This window comes from Hipposideros armiger, unplaced genomic scaffold (genome assembly GCF_001890085.2).
Source record: "Hipposideros armiger isolate ML-2016 unplaced genomic scaffold, ASM189008v1 scaffold_76, whole genome shotgun sequence".
NCBI lineage: Eukaryota > Metazoa > Chordata > Mammalia > Chiroptera > Hipposideridae > Hipposideros > Hipposideros armiger.
Genome location: NW_017731426.1, coordinates 767,469 through 787,611, shown reverse-complemented (window position 1 = coordinate 787,611; position 20,143 = coordinate 767,469). Strand labels below are relative to the sequence as shown.

The 20,143-nt window shown below is 38.6% G+C and overlaps 1 protein-coding gene and 1 long non-coding RNA gene across 4 annotated transcripts in view; one reads left to right on the top strand and one right to left on the bottom strand.

Moving 5' to 3' along the window:
• Positions 1-20,143, top strand: part of DUSP16 (dual specificity phosphatase 16) — a 78,673-nt gene that overhangs the window by 49,811 nt on the left and 8,719 nt on the right. For all 3 annotated transcript variants that reach the window (XM_019643312.1, XM_019643310.1, XM_019643311.1), the window contains one exon: positions 8,015-8,178. In XM_019643312.1, the coding sequence (XP_019498857.1) occupies positions 8,015-8,178 (164 nt within the window). The remainder of the gene's footprint in view (positions 1-8,014; positions 8,179-20,143) is intronic.
• Positions 11,260-20,133, bottom strand: LOC109383158 (uncharacterized). Its single transcript, XR_002124091.1, has 3 exons — positions 19,061-20,133; positions 17,540-17,647; positions 11,260-12,150 (listed from the first exon to the last, which is right to left on the bottom strand). It is a non-coding gene; the product is annotated as an uncharacterized LOC109383158 (long non-coding RNA).

The window sequence follows — 20,143 nt, the reverse complement described above, 5'->3', positions numbered from 1 at the left end:
GGTGATTTACAAAGGAGTGTAAGTCATAATTCTTAGCCACAAGCAGTTCGCGGTGTTGTATAGCTGGAGAAATAAGAGGTCACAACGCACACAAAGTTAATGCAGTTATCAGGTCATTGGTAAATATTTATTGTCAGATGATATAAATTTTTTCGAAGTTCTAAGTTGGCAAGACCACATCTACATACACTGGCCAGGGAAGATTTTTGTTCATTTTGTTTTGTTTTTAATGTAACAGAATAGAGTTGAAACTATTGGAGAGCAACTCACATAATAAGGGAAGATTGTATCGGGAAACTTGTTTCAGTGGTGAGTGTGCAGCAGGTTTTAATGTAAAAATGTATTTTATTGGTCATGGTAAAAAAGTTTGGAATATATTGCTGTTAGGAGAGGTGTGACTTATGCTTGCCTACAATTTGGAAGGAAATATAAAATGGATTGGAAGGACTGAATTGCCAAAGGCAAGGGAAAATTAGGTTGGGCGATAGATTGGGGTTAGATTATAAAGGGTCTTGAATATCTAGCCAAGAATTTTGGGTTTTATTCTAATTGGGAGCAGAAAATAATACATCAGAAGTTTAGTTTAGGATTCTTAATCTGGCAGCAAGTGGGAACAAGTTAGAAGAAGGACACATGGATCAGAGAGAGCAGTTACTGAATTTATCTAAGAATGAGGTGCAAAGGTCATGGACTAGGGTGGTGGCAGGCAAATGGAAAGGCAGGGACAGAATGACATTATAAAGGAAAATCACTGTTGGCACTGCTGAGATGAGTGGGAGAATGGGGATGCAGGATGAAAGAGGGAGATAAATGGCTTTGAATTTATTTTAAAAACGTCAGTAAGTCTTTTGAGTGAAAATGAGCAAAGGGGGTTGAAAATGTTAGATTGGAGTTTGGGACATGAAGCTCAAAAATACAAACTTGGAAATCTTTGATTTCAGGTAAAAATGAGCAAATGTGATCTTCTTAATAACCTCCTCCTCTCATGCTGATGGAAGTAGAGACTAAGTAAATCCTTCCTTCTCTGGAGGTCCCAGGGTACTATACTATTCGCTTGGCTGTTGTCTTCATAAAGCTACTGAAGGACCAGTCAGGGCTGCCTCTGTGAACCTGGCTCTCCTACTTACAGAACTTGTCAATTTTATTAGCCAAGTGGTGGATCCTGGCCAAATTCCTTTTGATTGGTTATTTTGGTTACACGCGTGCGCGCGCGCGCGTGTGTGTGTGTGTGTGTGTGTGTGTGTGTGTGTGTGTGTGTTTTAAGAGAGGGAATTTCTGGGCATAGTTATGTATTGCCAATTTTGAAAGATCAATAAAATAGTAAAAATACCACTCTACATCTTCTGAGAACTCTACTAAACAACACTTCTGGATTTTGCCAGTTGAATTGATCTAGATAACATTATCTTGAATAATAAGATCTAGATATTATGAATCATAAGAAATTATAAGTTGCATAATTTTAGTATTTAGTGATTTTTTTTATGTTAGTACTTTGAAAATTTTAATTTATTTTGTATATGGTAACTGTGTTATACCAAAAATTAGATTAGATAGAATTTCCCATTCCCCACCTGTGCCAGGTGATAGAATTGTTTAATATAGAGAGAGCTTTTTTTTGAGGTGTCATTTATGGGAGTTTTATGAGATGGAGGCTACTTGTCATACTTCCATGAGGGTCTCAACAGAAGTGCTTATCTGTCCAGTTTCCTCTCAAGTGAATGGAGTGGATGGAATAAAAGTTTAAAATTAATGCTTTGTATCATTTGGGATTTTTCTCTTTAGTGCTGTTTAATGATTCAGTGCTACTCAATGGAGAGTTGAATAGAGAGGACATAGCTGGATGGAATGATGCTGTTATTAAAAAAAAAAAAACATGCCATGCTCTCTACCTTCCTAGAAATGATTTATCAAACCTGTGTGGCATGGCTTACCCAGACCAACCTATATCCATTAGCATATTACAGTTACATATTTTTGTTTGCTTTTTTTGGGGGGGGGTATAAAATTATGTTGCCTTTATTTTTGTTTTCATTGTATTTAACTAGTTTCATCTCGCCATGTATACACTCTGCTGGTCTTGGAAGAATTGTAACCATACTTGAGCCTGTTGTCTAAATCAGTCACTTCAGGTTAAAGCAGAAAATAATTTCTCTTAATAGCAGTTAAAACACTTATTGTGAAATATACATTTCAGCATTTCAATTTTTAATGTTAGGGTTGTCTCCTTTGTGCAATAGCAAAGCAGCAGATTTTGTTTTTAGTGTGGAGAAGAGGACTGTACTTTTCTCTACAGGCACAGGTATACCCCACATAAATCCTTCACATACATTCTAAAATCAGTAAATGAATCGGTTATATTTAGGTCACAAAAAGGGAGTCTTTGTTTTATAAAAGGATTAAACTGCATGAGAGCTATATTTAAAAACTATGAAACTATATAAATTATGTGAAAATAGTTTAATATACAAAAATTAAATTTGCATGTGACTTTTTAGAAAAATGTCTTTAATAAAGTAGAGCTTTGTGTAAATGCTATTTCTGTATATAGCCGTGGAATCCATTCACAGAATAGGAGGAAGTTGCCTTGAATTCTTCCTTTCCACTTGAGGCAGCACTGCACACCTATTTGAACTGAAGAATAAGTGGAGAAGCTCTGTTTCTCCCTGTAGGGAACCATCTCTAAATACTAAGGGAATCAACATTTATTTATCTCTAGCTTGATGAAAAGGATAGGGATCCATTTTTAGAATTTGGGACTTAGAAATTTTTTTTTTAACTTCACTAAGCTATAGTAATGGCTACTTTTGTTTATTTTGTAAACATTTTTTCATTTTAAGAAGAAGCTATGATTTATAACTAATTGCAAGGGTCAGAGGGAAGAGAAAAGAGTGACTAATTGGAATTGTTTATTGGAGCTATATGTATTTTATTTTACTTGGCAGATATTTTTTTCCCTCTGAAAATTGAGTGGTGGTTCACATTGGCTTTTACAGAAAATGGTATTTATGAATGGAATTGTGAAGGAGGTGCACTTAGGGAAGGAGTTTTTCTTGGCAGAATTAGAATAAAGTGACATAAATTGCAAATGCCTTTAAGCTATACCAAATGTTTTCTCTGTCCAAAGTAATATATATGTTTTTATTTATAAACATGCATGAACACTGGTTGGATTTGTGGAAGACTAACACACAGAAATATGGATTTTAACATTGCAATTTGTCTGCCTGCCTGTCCAAATTTGTAGAGGCCAAATGTGTATGCACATCTGTCTGCCAGTCTCCCGTCTCCATTTCTCTCTATAGGCCAGGGTGTCTGCAAATGTGTCTTCTTTCCTGTTAAAAACAAACACTTCTAGTATAGGAGCAATAGCAGCTACAGCCATACCTAGATCCAGGTCTACCTTAGGGGAGCACATATGGGTTTATACGCTTTTTATTTTCTACACCAGATGATAAACAGTGTAAAATCTAGGGATAGGAGAAAACTTGACACGATTAGATGGCGAGTCAAATCCTTGAACAACTTTAAAAATATTTAAAAACTTTTTCAAGAAGCTTTTCAGTGCTGCTTTTCACAGTAAACAAAGGAAGATAATGAACCGATGTTATGTCTTCATGTAATGCAATGTAACTTGGAGTCTATGGGTCAGCCCAGAGCTATGACAAGGATGGATAAGATGACTCTTCTGTGTGTCAGCCATTTGTAACAAAAAGTTTACATAAATGAATTGTACTTTTCTTCTTATTAGGTTTAGTTTGTAAGAGGAAGAGGAACATTTTAGACATATTTCAAAACTGAGTTGCTGATGAGGACACAGATTTTCAAGTGTTCGGGGAAATCAGGCAGTGTCTCATCTGTTGTTAATTAATGAAATGAAACTGGGGTCACTAGAGTACAACAATGAATGAAAGGTCAGTGAATGGAAAAAACTGTCAATGAAGGAGGATGTCAGCAGAGTGGAACATTGTCATAGATAAAGATCAGGGAAAATGGGACCTTTGGCTGAGGTAGTGGTTCTGCAAGTGACTAGGAGCCATGGTTTGGGACATTTCAAGCCAGACTGAACACTAAATGAATGCTCTGATTTCAACGAAATCTGTCAAATATTTTAAGGCTGTTCGGGTTTGTGCTAGAGATTAGTTGAAAAAATATTGTTAAAAAGAGGTTTTTTTTTGTTATTTTAGAATGCGTTTTACAATGTTATTGCTGTTGTGTTTACCTTTTAGGTTTTGTTTTGAGAATGAATACTGTTTTTCTCCATCTTAGAATTTCCTAGATCCACACTCACTTTTGAGGTCCACTGAAGTTAAAGTGATTTAGGATCACGGTACTAGTGAATGATGGAGCTGGACCTGGAACAGCCTGGGCTAGCCGACTCTCAGCTTAACAATTGCTGCAGAATTGTGTTCCCTGTGAGATGCTCTGTAGAGGATGGCCTAAAAGTCATCACGACATAGCTTCAGCTTCATTACCAGTTTGCAAACTGTGATCATGAACAAACATGTGACTATAAATTTCAACTAGCTCATCATGCAAATGTACATTTAAAGAGTCTCTGTGTCTCTGCTCGTATCAGACCTCCTTCTTTCTTTTCTCTACCATTGAAGCTTTTGAACCATATGGCTTTGGGACAACAAGGGTCTTCCATCAGTTTGGAAGAAGCCCATGGCTATTTTCAGCCTGGTATTGAGAACTGGCAGGTCATGGCTGGGGAGGGCCCTCTAGATATCAGCAAGTCTGCCCTCACATTCTAGAGAGTTAATCCCGTAGTATTTAGAGAAGTGATATAGCACAGTGATTGAGGGTACAGTCTCAAGCCAGACTGCTGAGGCCCATGTTCAGGCTCTTCCAGTTAGTATTTTGTCTTTCTGAACCTCTACTTTTTAAATCTGTAAAATGGGAATAATAATAGCACCTACCTCTCTGTAGGGGAGTTGTAAAGATTAAATACTTGTAAAGTGCTTAGAGTGGTGCTTGTCACATCGTAAATGTTCGGTAATTCTCTGATTATTTGTATTATTTATTAGTATGATTACTTATAAATTTAAAGTGGAATTCAAGCAGTTTCCTTGGATTGATTTCTTCTCTGAGAACATTTACTGGAATATTGTTTTGTTGGATTTAAATGGGAGACCATCCCATGAACTGTTTGGAGCCAGAATAGAAGACATATGAAAGCAGTTCTTTAGAGAAACACCAGAACCACAGAAGTTAATGAAGTTAAAATTTAATCTCATGGAGTTAAATTACAATTAAAATAGTGCCTTTCAGTTATTTTGTTGGGTAGGTGAAAGATAGGCAAAAAAGAATGAGACTTTAACATTTACTGTTACAAGAACTACTTTGGGGAAAAACATTACCTTAAATAACTATTATGCAATTAGAGTGGCTGAAAAGGAACAAAACGTAATAGAAACAAAGGTAGAAATCCTAAACAGTGACACTCATATACATATGCTAGTATTGGCTGTCCCCGTTTTTGAGATTGTCTGTGGGTTATACTTGTAGGTGTAGGAATTCTAATTGATTTCATTTCAGTAGTTGCAATGACCCTAGTGTAGCATTTCCTTAAGTGTGAGTTCCACTAGCTATTTATAGATTTTAGGGGGGATAATGGGAGGGGGAATTCCATAGTCAAATAAGTTTGGGAAACTTACTGAGTTCAATGAAATTAAACTATTGTAGTTTCCTTGGAGATACTTTTCGGAGCCTTTAATATGCTAATGTGTTTGTGACTCTCCCAGGGAGATATGATATGCTATATTTCTCTTACTTTTGGGTCAGTGTCTTGTCTGTCAACTTCCTGTAGGACACCAGTGCTCTGGAGCACATTTTGGGAAATGTAACCTTAGAAGCATTGCTTTTTTCACTCTGTGTGTCAGATGAATCCTAACGAGGTGTAGCTAAACAACTAGCTGCAGATCAAGAGTGGAGGAAGGCCTCACAGATGAGGCTGGGTCCTAAATGTATGATCACCTTATTGAAATAATCCTTACTGATACCTATAGAGTGCTTTCTATGTGCCAGGCACCAAAGTACTGTAGATTTATTAACTAATTAATGTTCTCAACAACAGTCTTAGTTATGATCATTATCCCTATTTATAGATGAGGAAACTAGTAACTGAGGGCTTAAATAACTTGCCCAAATCAGACAACTGGAAAGTAGTGAAGCCAGGATATAAACTGGGTGCAAGAGCCTGGTGCTCTGCTTTCTCTGAGGCACGATCGTGAGGCTCATACGTGTGTGGTTTATGTGCTGTGTGTGTGTGCCCAGGTCGGGATGGTGGTGCTGGTGCTGGTGGTGTATTATTCTGGATGAGAGAAGAGCATGAAAGTGTGAAATAACATGGGTTTTGTGTGGCTGGAGGTCATGGTTGGAAAAGATAAGGAATGAAACCATGAAACTGGACAGGTACAGATCCTGAGGGCCTCATCTGTCACGCAAAGGAGTTTGGGGCCTCTATAATGGAACCACCTACACTTTCCATCAGGTTACCTTAAGAACTTTAGCAGCAAACTGCTTATGAATGAAACAGTGCAGACACTTAGCTGGAGGCTGGGAATGCACACTTATATTTTGCAGGTGGCCTAGTTGTCACTGACTTGCTGCCATCTGAGCTTACTGCTCCATGGCGCCTACACTGAGCACAGACAGTAGACTGAGGAGTCCCGTGGAGAATCTGCTTGAATTGAACGTAGTACAGGGAATATGCCTTGGCTTCCTCTCTCTCTCACCTCCCTGCATGTCTGCATTTTTTGAGGGCATATTTTGTGTGCTTCTGGAAGTGGGCTGAACACATAAAATTTAACTCAAGAAGATGGATTTATGGATCTCATAAATATTATCGAGATTTTCAGGGTCTTATTTAAGGCTTGATTAAACAAGTAAAATGGCGGCTGTCCTGTCTTCTAATAAGAGTTAATATGGTAATTGTTTTTTAATTAAATTTAAAATATATAAATATAAATATAAATATTCTCTGTGATCCAAATCTCTTTGGTTCCCGAGTTAGAACTTAGTAGTGAGGCATTGGATAGCAAGGGATTTATCTGAAAATTTATCAGAATCTATTTAGTTCCTGGGTTTGGATTTGGATAGCAAGGAATATTTAGATTGGAAAACCCAGTGAAGGCCTTATTCATTTGTTTCTTTTCCCAGAGGAGGTGAGAGTGCCTCCTATGGCTAGATAGATGTCTCTTCATTAAGAAGTGGCAAGACTGTGACTTAAGGAAGGTCATGGAGCAGATCATTATAAGGATAGGACTAGGAAAAAACAGAATTCTGAGTCCAGGAATCTTGCTGCAAAGCCGTCACGTACTCTAACCAACTAGGGTCTGTCAGCACTTCTTTATAGTGCTCAGCAAAAGGAATGGAAGACCCCAACAATCAGCGGTATTTATGGGAACCCTGAGTAACTCCCCAGGGAGTCCCAAGGACTTGACATAGTGAATATTTGTAAGAGTAGAGCTGAGTATGTTTGTGATACCTTTGCAGTAAAAAAAAACCCTGTATAGTAGGAAGATTTAAACTTAATTCCAGAAAGAATTTTTAACTTGATCAGTTTTATTTGGAAGAAATACCTTCTGGCCCCAGTTCACATTTCTTACGTCCTCATTTTGTTTCTGTGAATAATTGTCTTGCCTTGGTTACTTGCTACTTACCTTAAACCCTTTTTACATTCCAAAAAAAAGCAGTCACATGGGGGATGGCCAACGGGGAGCAAATGTTGCAGGGCAAGTGAAGATGAAGAGGGTGTGGAAGAAGAGAGGCGTCATCTTAAGTGCCTTCAGGGCTTTGTTATCCCTGTTGTGGCCCCACAAGCCAAGACTCGTGCAGGGTTATCTATCAGACCTGGTAGTCAGCGCCTTTAGACAGGAATACGTGTGCAGTATTCTCACTTGCATCTTACAGGATTTGGTTTTTCTTTTCAAACAGTTTTATGTGAGTACTTCACAGAGGCTGATTTCTATCTTTGTGCATGGCATAATTTTATACTATTTATTCTTAGGTGGGTTTGCAGAGTTCTCCCGCTGTTTCCCTGGCCTCTGTGAAGGAAAATCCACGCTAGTCCCTACCTGCATTTCTCAGCCTTGCTTACCTGTTGCCAACATTGGGCCAACCCGAATTCTTCCCAATCTTTATCTTGGCTGCCAGCGAGATGTCCTCAATAAGGTGGGTGCTTTGAAAATATCCTTCATTGCAGGTTTTATTGTTAGCAGCTGGAGAAACAGCACTTGCCCATTAGCTGTCATCTCAAACACACCTGGCTCCCAGACAGGAAGTACACTGCTCTTACTCCCTGAGTGAGCTGTTGCATCATCTTTCGGAGTGCTGTTCTGTGTGGTGTTAATGATTGCCATAAGAAACCTAAACTGTTGTCATGTTTTCTTGTGTTCCTCTTAGGTCCATGAGTTCTGGAATAGGACAGATAAGTTTAGCCTTATTTTCTTAGGGTATTCATTGTTCTATTATAATTGGGCACACTCAGGAGTACTTCCTAACTTCACATTTAGAAGTGTGTTTATTGACTACAGCCCACTAGGAAGGGACTCGGGTTGGGCTTGGATTGAGGACCGCTTGGGATGGCCATGACAACCGCTGGCTGGAGGGGTGGGAGGAGATGGTAAAAAGATGGGGAGGACTGGGATAAGAGTAAGCACTGCAGGCCTCACTGTCTGAGGCTGTTGAGCAGTTTGGTTGAGAAAGAAGAGCATGGATTCTTGCTGGAAACGACATGGGCTGTACTGAACAAGGGTGCCCCCCACAGGAACCCATGTTGACTGAGGCCTTTTGTTACAATGGTACAAGCATAACAACAGTAGTAGAACTAAAATTTGTCTGTCTCTACAGCTTATGTGCTTTTAACCAGAGGTGCTAGAAAATAGTGCTCTGACTGCCTACAGAAGTGATTTTTCTCTAAACTCTTACTTACATCGCCTCTAATTGAAAAAGCAATCAAAGATATTAATTCAGCTGTTGGTGATTACAAGTGCTGCTTTCCCATATGAAGGCAGTACCTTAACATTTTCTCCTTGAGTAACTGAAAGAATTGAGCTGACTGTAAAATAAGCTTCCAGATTGGCTCTCTTTAGTAAGGGGAAAGCCAGGCTTTCCAGGAGGAAAAAAACCAAAACACTATCATTGGGAAGCAATGAGGCATTCATTTTTGTTGTTGTTCTCAAAACTCCCACCTCTTCAAAGTTTTTACCTCAACATTGTTGTTAATATCAGTTGGCTCTTACTGTGAGATTGCCTGTTTGAAATTTGATAGCTTATGCTTGTTCTGAGCCTTTCTGGTGAGGTCACAATGCTTTTGAGCATGTGATGATTATTAATTCTCTTTCAGAGATAAGCAAACTATGTCACAGAAAGCAAAATTAATTTTCTAAAGTCACATGCCTCCCTGGGGCAAAGCTGGAGATACTTTATTTAATCCTCAGATCTGAAAATAAAATAAAACTCATAGTTAGGGATCCTTTCCACAATTACCCCCGGTAAAATATAACCAGTTAGCCAGCAGGTAATTTCACAAATAATTGTGTTACAGATCATTTTAGTTACTTTTGACATTAAATTAAATGGCCCACTCATTTGCTACATGCCTTTTCCTGGTTTAACAAATGTGTCAGTTAACAATTATGTGAGTGCCAGCAAGGTGAGAGCAGTTAAACTGGGACCTGGAGTTGAGGGCAGGGAAATAGTTTTCTCGTTTTCACTGCTTCTAAATGTATGCTAAACTGGATATGTACATAGATGTGTTGAGGAAATGGTTGTAGGGGGAAGAATGAGTTTGTGGAAGTTTCTGGGTAAAACAACTTGGGCAAGGAGTTATTAAGACTGTCAGAAAGCTTCATTAAAACATGCAGACTAGGGGATGGTGGGAAATAAGAATGCAGCGGGGGGCTGGACAGCTTTGAAAGTGGTGAATAGAAATTTATAGGGCTGGCTGAGTGGCTCAGTTAGTTAAGAGCGCGAGCTCTGAGCTATGGGGTCGCTGGTTCAATTCCCACAAGAGCCAGTGAGCTGCACCTGAGCTGAGCTGCTACTGAGCTGCCAACAGGTGGCAGGATGGTTCAGCTGGTGATAGCACATGATACTAACAACAAGGTTGCCATTTCGACTTCTGCATGGGATGGTGGGCTATGTCCACCCGCAACTAAGATTGAACACAGCACCTTGAGCTGAGCGGCTGCGAGCTGCCAGTGGGTGGCCAGATGGTGACTGGACTTGGAGCTGAGCTAGCTGTGCCACCCACAACTAAGATTGAAGGACAACAACTTGGCTGTTCCCCTTCCCCAATTCCATAATAAAATCTTTTTTTTAAAAAAAGGAAAAAAAATGAAATTTATATGTAACCTCCAGATCCATTGTTGAGAAGAGTCCTAATGCTGAGGGGATTTCAGAGATCATTTAGTCTTTCTCCTTTATTTGATAAATGAGGAAATCGATACCAGAATGTCAAATGAATTCCCCACCACCACCCCCAGATGGTGAATCTGGAACTAGATTTGCCTCTTTCACAAGTAGCGTAAACTCATCTTGGTTCTCAACTCTCTGATTTAAACTTTCCAGGAGAAATAATATGCCTCTTTTCTTTTTGAAGTTTTCCAACAATGAAGATTTTATCATCTTTCCTAATAGTTCATTCCTTTTGATTAAAATTTAGAAGCTGAATTCTTTAAAAACAGCACCCACAAGGCCACTAATTTTATTAGTCCTTTTTAAAAAAATAAAGTGACACCAAAATATGTTAAAAGCATGACACAGAAATTTTTTTAGGAGGATCATAATTACCATTTAAAATGCTGTGCTCGTTATATCATTGCATTTAACCCTCATAATAGCATTAGGAGGTGATTGGCCCCGAGTTGTTAAGTCACTTACCCAAGATTTTCTGGCTAGGAAGTCATTGGTTTCAGAGCTGGTCAGTGGCAGAGATCAAACTCAAGCCCAAGCTACTCTGGCTTTAAGACCTGTGTTTATGTAACACCAGAAATACCCATCTTCTGGAAAATGGAACTCTGTGTAACAGGCTGTTATCAAGGACTTACAAATCTTTAGTGAATCACAACTGAGATTTTCTTTCTCTGCTTTTTCCATATCATATTCTATACCAGGGTTGTCCAACAGGAATATAATGCAAGCCACATACATAATTTGAAATTTTCCAACAGCTTTATTAAAAAGTAAAAAGAAATAGGCAAAATTAATAACATTTATCACAACATATCTAGAATATTATTTCAACAATACATGTTGAGATAGTTAAATTTTTTTTGTACTAAGGCTTTGAAATCTGGTGTGTATTCTATAGTTACTGTACATCTCAGTGTGGACTAGCCACATTTCAGGTGCTCAGTAGCCACACATGGCTTGTGGCTACCATACTGGATAGTGCAGGTCAGTACTCTGAACATGTATTAATTTTTACTTATGTTTCAAAGACATGGCTGTTCTGTAAAAGACCATAAGAAGTCATTGGTAGGAAAAAGAATACTTTTATTTTCCTTTTCCCTTACAACTATACTCTTGTTTCTCACAATCTGTTCTTTATCCTTTAGTCTTTGGACTAGAGCTGGAACTGGAACAGCTTATTACACTAAAAGTATTGGGTTGTAGGAAAAGCCATGATGCATTTTTGCAACGAAAAACATAGAAAAAATACATCATGACTTTTCCAACAACCCAATAGTTTGCTGATGCCCGGTTCACATCCGAACTGAGTAGGATTTGAGCAAGAATCTCTAGTTATTATGTGAAAGACAAAAGTTCTTGATCGTTTTTCTCCCGTATCACTTAATATTTCAAATAGGGACTTTTGTTTCACATTTAAATAGACGAAATGTATGACGGAATTACCTGTTACGAGTAGTTGCTAAGCCAGAACTGTATCTGCGGTGAACCACTTCAGCCTCTTCACCAAATTGTTCTTCCATCCTGTCTTCTCTCGTTTTAAACTGTGTGCTGCCAGCATTCACTGTGTGGCTTCTGATTTCAGTCTTTTGCCATGCAGGGTTGGTTTTGCTGTGCTGCCTTACTGTCCTGCCTGCCACGAGGAGTATTGCTACTTTCTGTTTTCTTGCGAGTTAGGCAATAGCCTAGACACAGTATAGTCACATACTGCTTTCAGGGTTTCCATATGACCTAGGAAGACAAAGGTCATCCAAATTATCAATAAAAATGCAGCATTTATTCAGTGTCCACTGTGCGAAGGACACCGTGCAATGTGCAAGTTGGTTAGACAAGACCTGTTCACTAAATAATGATTCACAAGACAAGGCGATGAGTCACAAGACAGTGGACTCCTGAGACTGAGGCAGCATGGCACAGTGGCTGGGAGCCAGCTTTGGAGGCGGGAGGTTTGCATCCCAGGCCTCCACCTTACCAGCCATATTACTTTCACCAAGTTACTGAAGCTCGGTTTCTTTGCTTGTAAACTGTAATGATTTCTGCCTCCTAGTGTTCATGTGAGGTTAAAATGAAGTGACATGTCAAACATCAAGTACAGTTCCTGGTTTACAGGGACACTCAATATTGTCATCATGAGGGGGATTATATGAGTGGTAGATACAGTGGGTGTGGTTGGTTGACGAATGCTAGATGGAGGAAGTAGGACGGAAAGTCAACTTTGAAGGCAAATGCAAAATTATTCATTAAATTAACTTCAGAAAGAAAAATTATAATTCCATTATCTAGAACGGCAGTGCCCATGTAGTGATTCAATGGGATCTCTTGTTTTCAGCCTAGCCGAACATGGGAAACTTGACCAAACAGAGCAATTTTATTAAGGCAGTATGTTAATCTGTATTCTATATATTACTCCACAGTCTACACCATCAGATCATAGAGCCCATAGTTAGAAATTAGTCCAACTACGGGGGTAATTCATGGTTTAGGAGAAACTTTTAAAGGGAAAAAATAGTGAATGAAAAATCATAATAATAAAATTAAGATTTATTTTTGATTCACAAATACTATTTTTGAAAGTTTTCTTAATTGTATATTGAAACCAGGATCCACTTTTTATAATTGTTAGGGAGTAATCTTTTCTACTTTGCCACATAAATCCCTTTTTATATCCAGCTTGCTATATTCGGTGTAATTTCCCAATTTAAGGCCAATTAGGAGAAGGACAGTTGGAATTAGTGAAAAATATACATTTTGGGGGGCGGGCGGAAACAACTTTGTTTTGGAGAAGGGGCAACAGTTCTGAGATAAAATTCATATACCATATGATTTATGAGCTTTTTTATTGAGATATAATTGACATAACATTGTGTTAGTTTCAGGTGTACAACATAATGATTTGATATTTGTATGTATTGTGATCACCACAATAAGTCTAGTTACCATCCATCACCACACAGTTATAATTTTTTTCTTGTGATGAGAAATTTTAAGATCTGCTCAGCCACTTTCAAATATACTTGTACAATATAGTAATGTTAACTGTTAGTCACCATGGTGTACATTATATAACCTGTTTATTTTATAACTAACCATCTTCACCCATCACTCCCTTGCCTCTGGCAGCCACCAATCTGTTCTCTGTATCTATGAGTTCAGGTTTTTGTTGGTTCATTTTTTATATTCCACATATAAGTGAGATCATATGGTATTTGTCTTTCTCTGTCTGACTTATTTCACTTAGCATAATGCCCTCTAGGTCCATCCATGCTGTTGCAAATGGCAGGATTTCTTCTTTTCTATGGCTGGATACTATTTCGTGTGTGTGTGTGTGTGTGTGTGTGTGTGTGTGTGTGTGTGTGTGTGNTGTGTGTGTGTGTGTGTGTGTGTGTGTGTGTGTGTGTGTGTGTGTGACAGTTTCTTTATCCATTCCTCCATCGATGGACACTTAGGTCACTTCCATGTCTTAGCTATTGTAAATAATGCTGCAGTGAACATGGGTTACAGATATCTCTTAGAGATCCTAACTTCATATCTGTCGATTATATATGTCCAGTAGTGTGATTGCTGGATTGTATGGTAGTTCTATTGTTAATTTTTTGAGGAACCTCCATACTATTCCCCATAATGGCTGCACCAGTTTATATTCCCCTGAGCTATTCTTAAAATAAGATAAAATAAGGGCACTGATATTTAATGAGACTTATTATTATGTGCCAGTCAGCTTATCATAATAGCTTTACAAACTACACACTATTAGCCCTATTTTACAGATGAGGAAACTAAAACTGAGGGACATGAGGTAACCTACCCAGGACCATTCAGTAACATGCTAAGCTGTGCTCTGGTTTTTCTGGGGCCAGTACCCACCTATTTTCATTATTCCATACCACGCTGAATTCATCCATAGTAACAGGAGGGAAAGTAGAGGATATTGATGCATGTGCTTGTAGAAGGGTAAATGTGGTAGAAGTTTATTAAACTTTGCTTAGATTGTTTTTTCAGTGTAGTAGGAAACAAGACCATCCATTAGCTGAGAGTGAAGATGAAAAGGGGACGTATAGAGAGTTTGAAGAAAAAGGGAAGTGGGCGGAATGGCATCTGGGAAAAAGGGAGAGTGAACAGATTAGGGAAATATTGGGTTGTCGGGAAAGTCATGACATATTTCTTCTTTGTTTTTCATTGCAAAAATGCGTCCTGACTTTTCCGACAACCCAATACAATGATTGCTGAGTAGCAATGAACTGAAAGTGAGATATAGCAGCATTGTTGTTTGTCTCTAGCTATGTTCAGCTGCATGAGTGAAGATGCAGACTAGGTAGAGAATTAGATTTAACCAGGGTTGTAATTTTGCCAAGTGAGTGTGAAGAAGCGATAGTGGGACAGGGAATTGAAGTTGAAAGCAACGAATGATTATAATGATTGACCACAGAATTTAAGTTGGACAAGAAAGGAAGATGGACATCATGAGGATCAAGGATAGAGAAAAGAGGTTAGGATCGACAGAGAGTAGCTCCTGGGGGGATTGAAGGGTTCCAGGAGTAGTAGGGTAAGACAGGTAAGCTAGAGCAAGCTGGAGGGACAGGAGTCCGGGAGCGCGTGTGTGAGGTGGATCATGGAGGGGTTGTGGTCGCTGGTAATGGCAGAGACCAGACTAGGTCTCATGGGCATGAGTGGGTAAGGTGAGGAGTTCAAAGAACTAAGAGGCCACGGCATTGGAAGGATATTTGAAGGCCAGAAAAGAAGATTATTTTATCAGTAGAAAGCATGTTTTAGCAGACTTAGTACAAAGTTGAGCTAAATATTAAACAGTATGAGATATGACTCCTTTCTGGAAGCTTAAGATTACGATGTTTAATCATGGAACAGAGTAATACCCAGTTGTGTATGTTTCGCACAACATACTGAAACAAAACTGAATGAATGATGTAAATATCTTAAGAAGTCATTGACATCCATCTTGAATAAGAGCAGCCATTATTCTTAAAACAGTCAGAGCCATTCTTCATAATTGTAGTTCCATCACAGTTCCATTGACAGAAGATGCTTTCTTAGCCACTTGTAAGCACATTCATACAAATAAACAGGAGAGAAGTTAATAGAATAGTTACAGGAAATTCAGCAGAAGCTTTAACGGACTTCATAGATGGGCTGACATCTCTACCCCGATGCTCTCAGCAGGTGAAACCTGCCTCATAGCGAGTGGTAGGCTCTTCATCGTAGCATGTCTGCTTCCACCACTACTACCAGAAGGCAGTTGTGTTTGTTCTCAGACCTGTTTAGGCCAGTGTACTCATTATTATAATTATGTACATTAATTAAAATATTACATACACCAATGAAATATGAATGAGGGAAGAGCCGTTTTCTTGAGGCCTAGTTAAATGTTTTCAAAAGATTTAGGAAAGACAAATTGCTTTACATTATTTTTCTCTGTCTAAATTAAGCAGGAGGAAGGGAGCTGTAAAATACTTCGGGGACAGTTGTAATCTAGAAGAATTCTGTACTGATGTTGTTTTACAAGTTCTTTCCCTTTAAAGAAATGGAAACTGGGCTGGCCGAGTGGCGTGATGGTTGAGAACTGGCTTGGGACACCAGAGGGCCCCGGTTCGGATCCCACATATGAGGGCCAGTGACACTGCCCTCCACAGCTAAGATGCTGAACAACAGCTCAACCTGGAGCTGGGCTGCCGTGAGTCGCTGGCGACGGCGTAGGCTGCAGCCCCTGTGGCAGTGGGTTGTCATGGGCTACCGTGTGTAGCCAGCAGCCAGCGTGAGCGGCCAGCAGCCGCAGTGAGCGGCCGTCCAGAAGCCGGCGACTGATCTGCCTTGTCAGGGAAGAGTGCAATGATGGTGCCAACTTGGGCCAGTGAAGCAACATCCTCCACAACTAGATTGAAGAACAAAAGGACAGCAACTTGTCTGTTCCCCTTCCCCCAATTCCCCAGCACTGTTCCCATCCCCCCCAATTCCCCAAATAAAATCCTTTAAAAAAACACCAAAAAACATAATAATAATAAAAAAAAGAAATGGAAACTAGAGGTGATGAAAGCATTTGGTTGTGATTTGCTTACGAACTCTAGTCAGCAAACCTATAAAAATAAAAGCCATGGTCCTGCATCAGAAGTTAGCGAATGAATGTACCTTTATTTGTTTTGAGTTCAAATAAAATGTTTAAGTATGTATGTGTTGTTTTTAATGATTTCCTCTTTGACCTTTTTCACTGATGTAGTAATTATCAATCCAGATGAGATGGTATTTATTTATGGTATTGAATTTAATAGCCAAATTATATTTAAATTTTACATGGTGACATTTTAGGATTTCTGTTTGCTTTTTTTTTAATTGACTGTTTTATTTATCAAGTTCCATCTTATTAAAAAAAAGAATTTCAGTGGAAGGGGTGTTGGGGGATGGGGAGAAGGTGAAGGGATTGGAAAATACAAATTAGTAGTCACAAAATAGTCATGGGGATGTGAAATACAGTATGGGGAATATAGTTAATAATGTACAGATGATGTAGGGTGCCAGATGGGTACTGGACTTATCAGGGGTATCACTTCATAGATTGTGTAGATGCCTGACCACTGCGCTGTACACCTAAAGCTGATGTAGAATAATATTAAATGTCAACTATAATTAAATATATATATAGTCACAGGATGTAAATTACAGCATAGGGAATATAGTCAGTGGTATTGTAATAACAGCCATATACGATGTGAGAGAGGGGTAGTAGACTTGGTGGGGTGTAAATGTCTAATCATTATGTTGCTTTGTACACCTGAAATTAATATAAAAAATTCTTTTAATTAAAAAATAAAAATAGAATGTTAAGCACCAGATGGATAATCAATTTAATAGATTATTAAAGTAAAATTTTTATAAATCAAGTTATACCATTTCTAAACCATTTATATATTCTATTTTTTCTCATTTCATGTTTAAATTATTTTATTATCTCTCAGTTTCAACACATTAATGTCTTTTTTCCCCTCTCCCTTTTGCCAGTTATCTAAAATAAAGCTACTATTTAAATGCATCTTTTATGGCATATTGTTTTATAAGTGAAGAATAATTTTGAGATGTTACAGCACTGTGAGCTCAGATTACTGATGTTGCTTACCTGAGGTCAGAACTGCCCTTTTTCCAGTTTCCTCTCTGTCCAGCCATGGGAGTGCTGCTGCAGTCAGGTGAGGGTAGTGAGCACGCATATAGGTACCAAGTCCTCAACCTGTAGCAGCAGATACCAGTGTAAATGTGGCAGAAAGACTAGCTCTTTGATCCCCAGGACTGCAGCTGAGGTGCCAATAGGGGGATAAAGAGGGCAAGTAACACTTGGATAAGTCTCCTCCAATAGCATCTAGTGTCCCGAGTCATTTGGAAAATCTCAAAGTCTACAACCAGAGTGGTACCCCTCTAATTTCTAAGTTATTATAGTTAAAAAAGGGTGAAAAAGAAGAAAGATAAACTTCTTCATTTAATAAAAAAAAAAAGTCTGTGTAGGCTAGTTACTTTATTCCCTCTAATTTGCTTTAAAAATAACTTCAGTACGGTATGGCAATTTAGAGGACAGATTCTGGAAATAAATATACTTGGATTTGAATTCTGACTGTACCATTTGGTAGCTGTGTAACTTTGGGAACATTATATTACCTCAGCCTCGGTTTCCTCATTTCTAAAATGAGGATTATAACAGTATCCACATCCACGGGTGGTTGGGAACATTAAATGGGGTTAATTTAAATGCTAAGCACTGTATCTGGCACATAGTAGTCATTCATTTAATGTGAGATATTAATTTATTAATATATACCATGTGCCATAATAGTATATTATTAATTGGCCTCTACCAAAGGTACCCAACAAATAATTTTTTATTGAAGTTAGGTTTATTAAGCGGGCATTTCTACAAAATGTAGGTTATTAGGCTACTTGTCAGACGTGTACATTGTTGTTCTTTCTGTGGGGAAATCAAATTTGGATAGTCATTGACGTACAACATGTTTTATCCTTAGAGTTGCCTGTTTTGATTGTAGCAGTGTCGGCCCCTTTTCTTAGAAACTTTTATGTTTTCATTATTGAATTGAGTGGAAAATGATATTACTACTTCCTTTTACTTTTAATTTAAAAAATCTTTGTAGTACTGTTGGAGGAAAGGAGAAAGATATTTAAAATGCTTCCTTTCCTTAAGGATCGTTGGTGAGAAAAGGCCTGAAAGGCCTTTAACTCCTAACAGACCCACTGCTATTCTTACATGGGAGATACTGTTGTTGATCAGACGGTAGTAGGTGATCTCAGTGTAGAAAAACAGATGTGACCTTTGCTACATGTACAAACGTTTAAAAGCTGTAGTAGTAAACACCATTAAGATCTACACAGCCTGATTGTTAACCTAACAGAAGCATCTGAGACCATCAGGAGACGCACACAGCTGAAGGTCGGCCACTCTGTGAAGCTTGCCCAGTTCCAAAAGCTATTTCTTGACATTGTCATCTCACAGTTGAGAGAGGGTTGTATACATGATCTGGATTTTCTTAAGTCTGCCTTTTATATGAAATAAAATATGTTTATTGTGCTAAATGCAGTAAATGAAGGGATTAGGGAATTGGATTATTTCAGAAGGGTAAAATAGGAAGAAAATTACCAGCTGTCTTTAAGGTAGTTGGAGAAGGTTTGTAGAGGAGGTAGCATTCCAAAAACAGGAAGAAGTGACCAGAGTTGCTTAGAAGAGAATTACTTCAGGCTTAGAACATTTTCCGAGAGGCGGCAATGGATGACTAAATGAAGTGAGGTCGTATAGGCTGGCCTGTAAAATGGCAGGTGGGGCGTCATTTGAACAAACGCTTGTTGAATGCAGCTATGTACCTGGTACTGAGGGTAGAAAAACAAGCAAGAATCAGTCCAAGAGCTCATGACTTTACTACTTAGTAGGAGAGACGAGAATTTTCTCTTAATTATAACAGTGTGCTTAGGTGCTTTACTAATAGTATGAACAAAGTACTTTGGAAGGACATGGTGATTATGCATCAGTGGAAAGGAGCTCACAGCAGGGTTAATTTAAACAGCAGGAAAAGTGGGACAGGGCCTGCTAAGCACGGGACGGTGGGCATACATGTGATGTTGGGAGATTTGGAGGTTGTATGGGACAGGGGCAAGCGATGAAAGGTGAGGAAATTAAAAGTGGATAAAGCACTTATCCCATGTTAATTGTAAGAAAGATTACTCTAGTTTTTGTTCAGTATATGGTTTGAAGAGGAAAATACTGCAAACTTGAAGAGCTCCCTCATGGCTTTTATGTTGTCATGAGGGCTGACCACTGAGCAGCAATGATTGGGAATAGAAAGAAGAGGATAAGTGGGAAAGGTGATACCAAAAGGATTTGGCAACTGTTTGGATATGGGGGTCGTGAGAAAGAGAAATGAAACAGTCCTATTTTCTAGCACAAGTGTCTGGGTGGATATTATTACCAAAAGTAATTCTGGATTGCAAAGAGGAAATAGGAATTTAGGGCAGAGAAGTGAGAAAGATACGTGTTGAGTTTCTGACAGTTTGAGTTTGAAGGGCTCAAGGAACATTCGAATAGAGATCCAGGAGGTAGTTGAAAATTGGGGTTAGAAATTGAAGAGGATAAGTATAATTCAATCATCAGCATGTAGAGTTGATAACTAAAGCCTTGGAAATAGATTCAGCCTTTAAAAAGAGTAGAGTGAGAAGACTGCCCAGAACC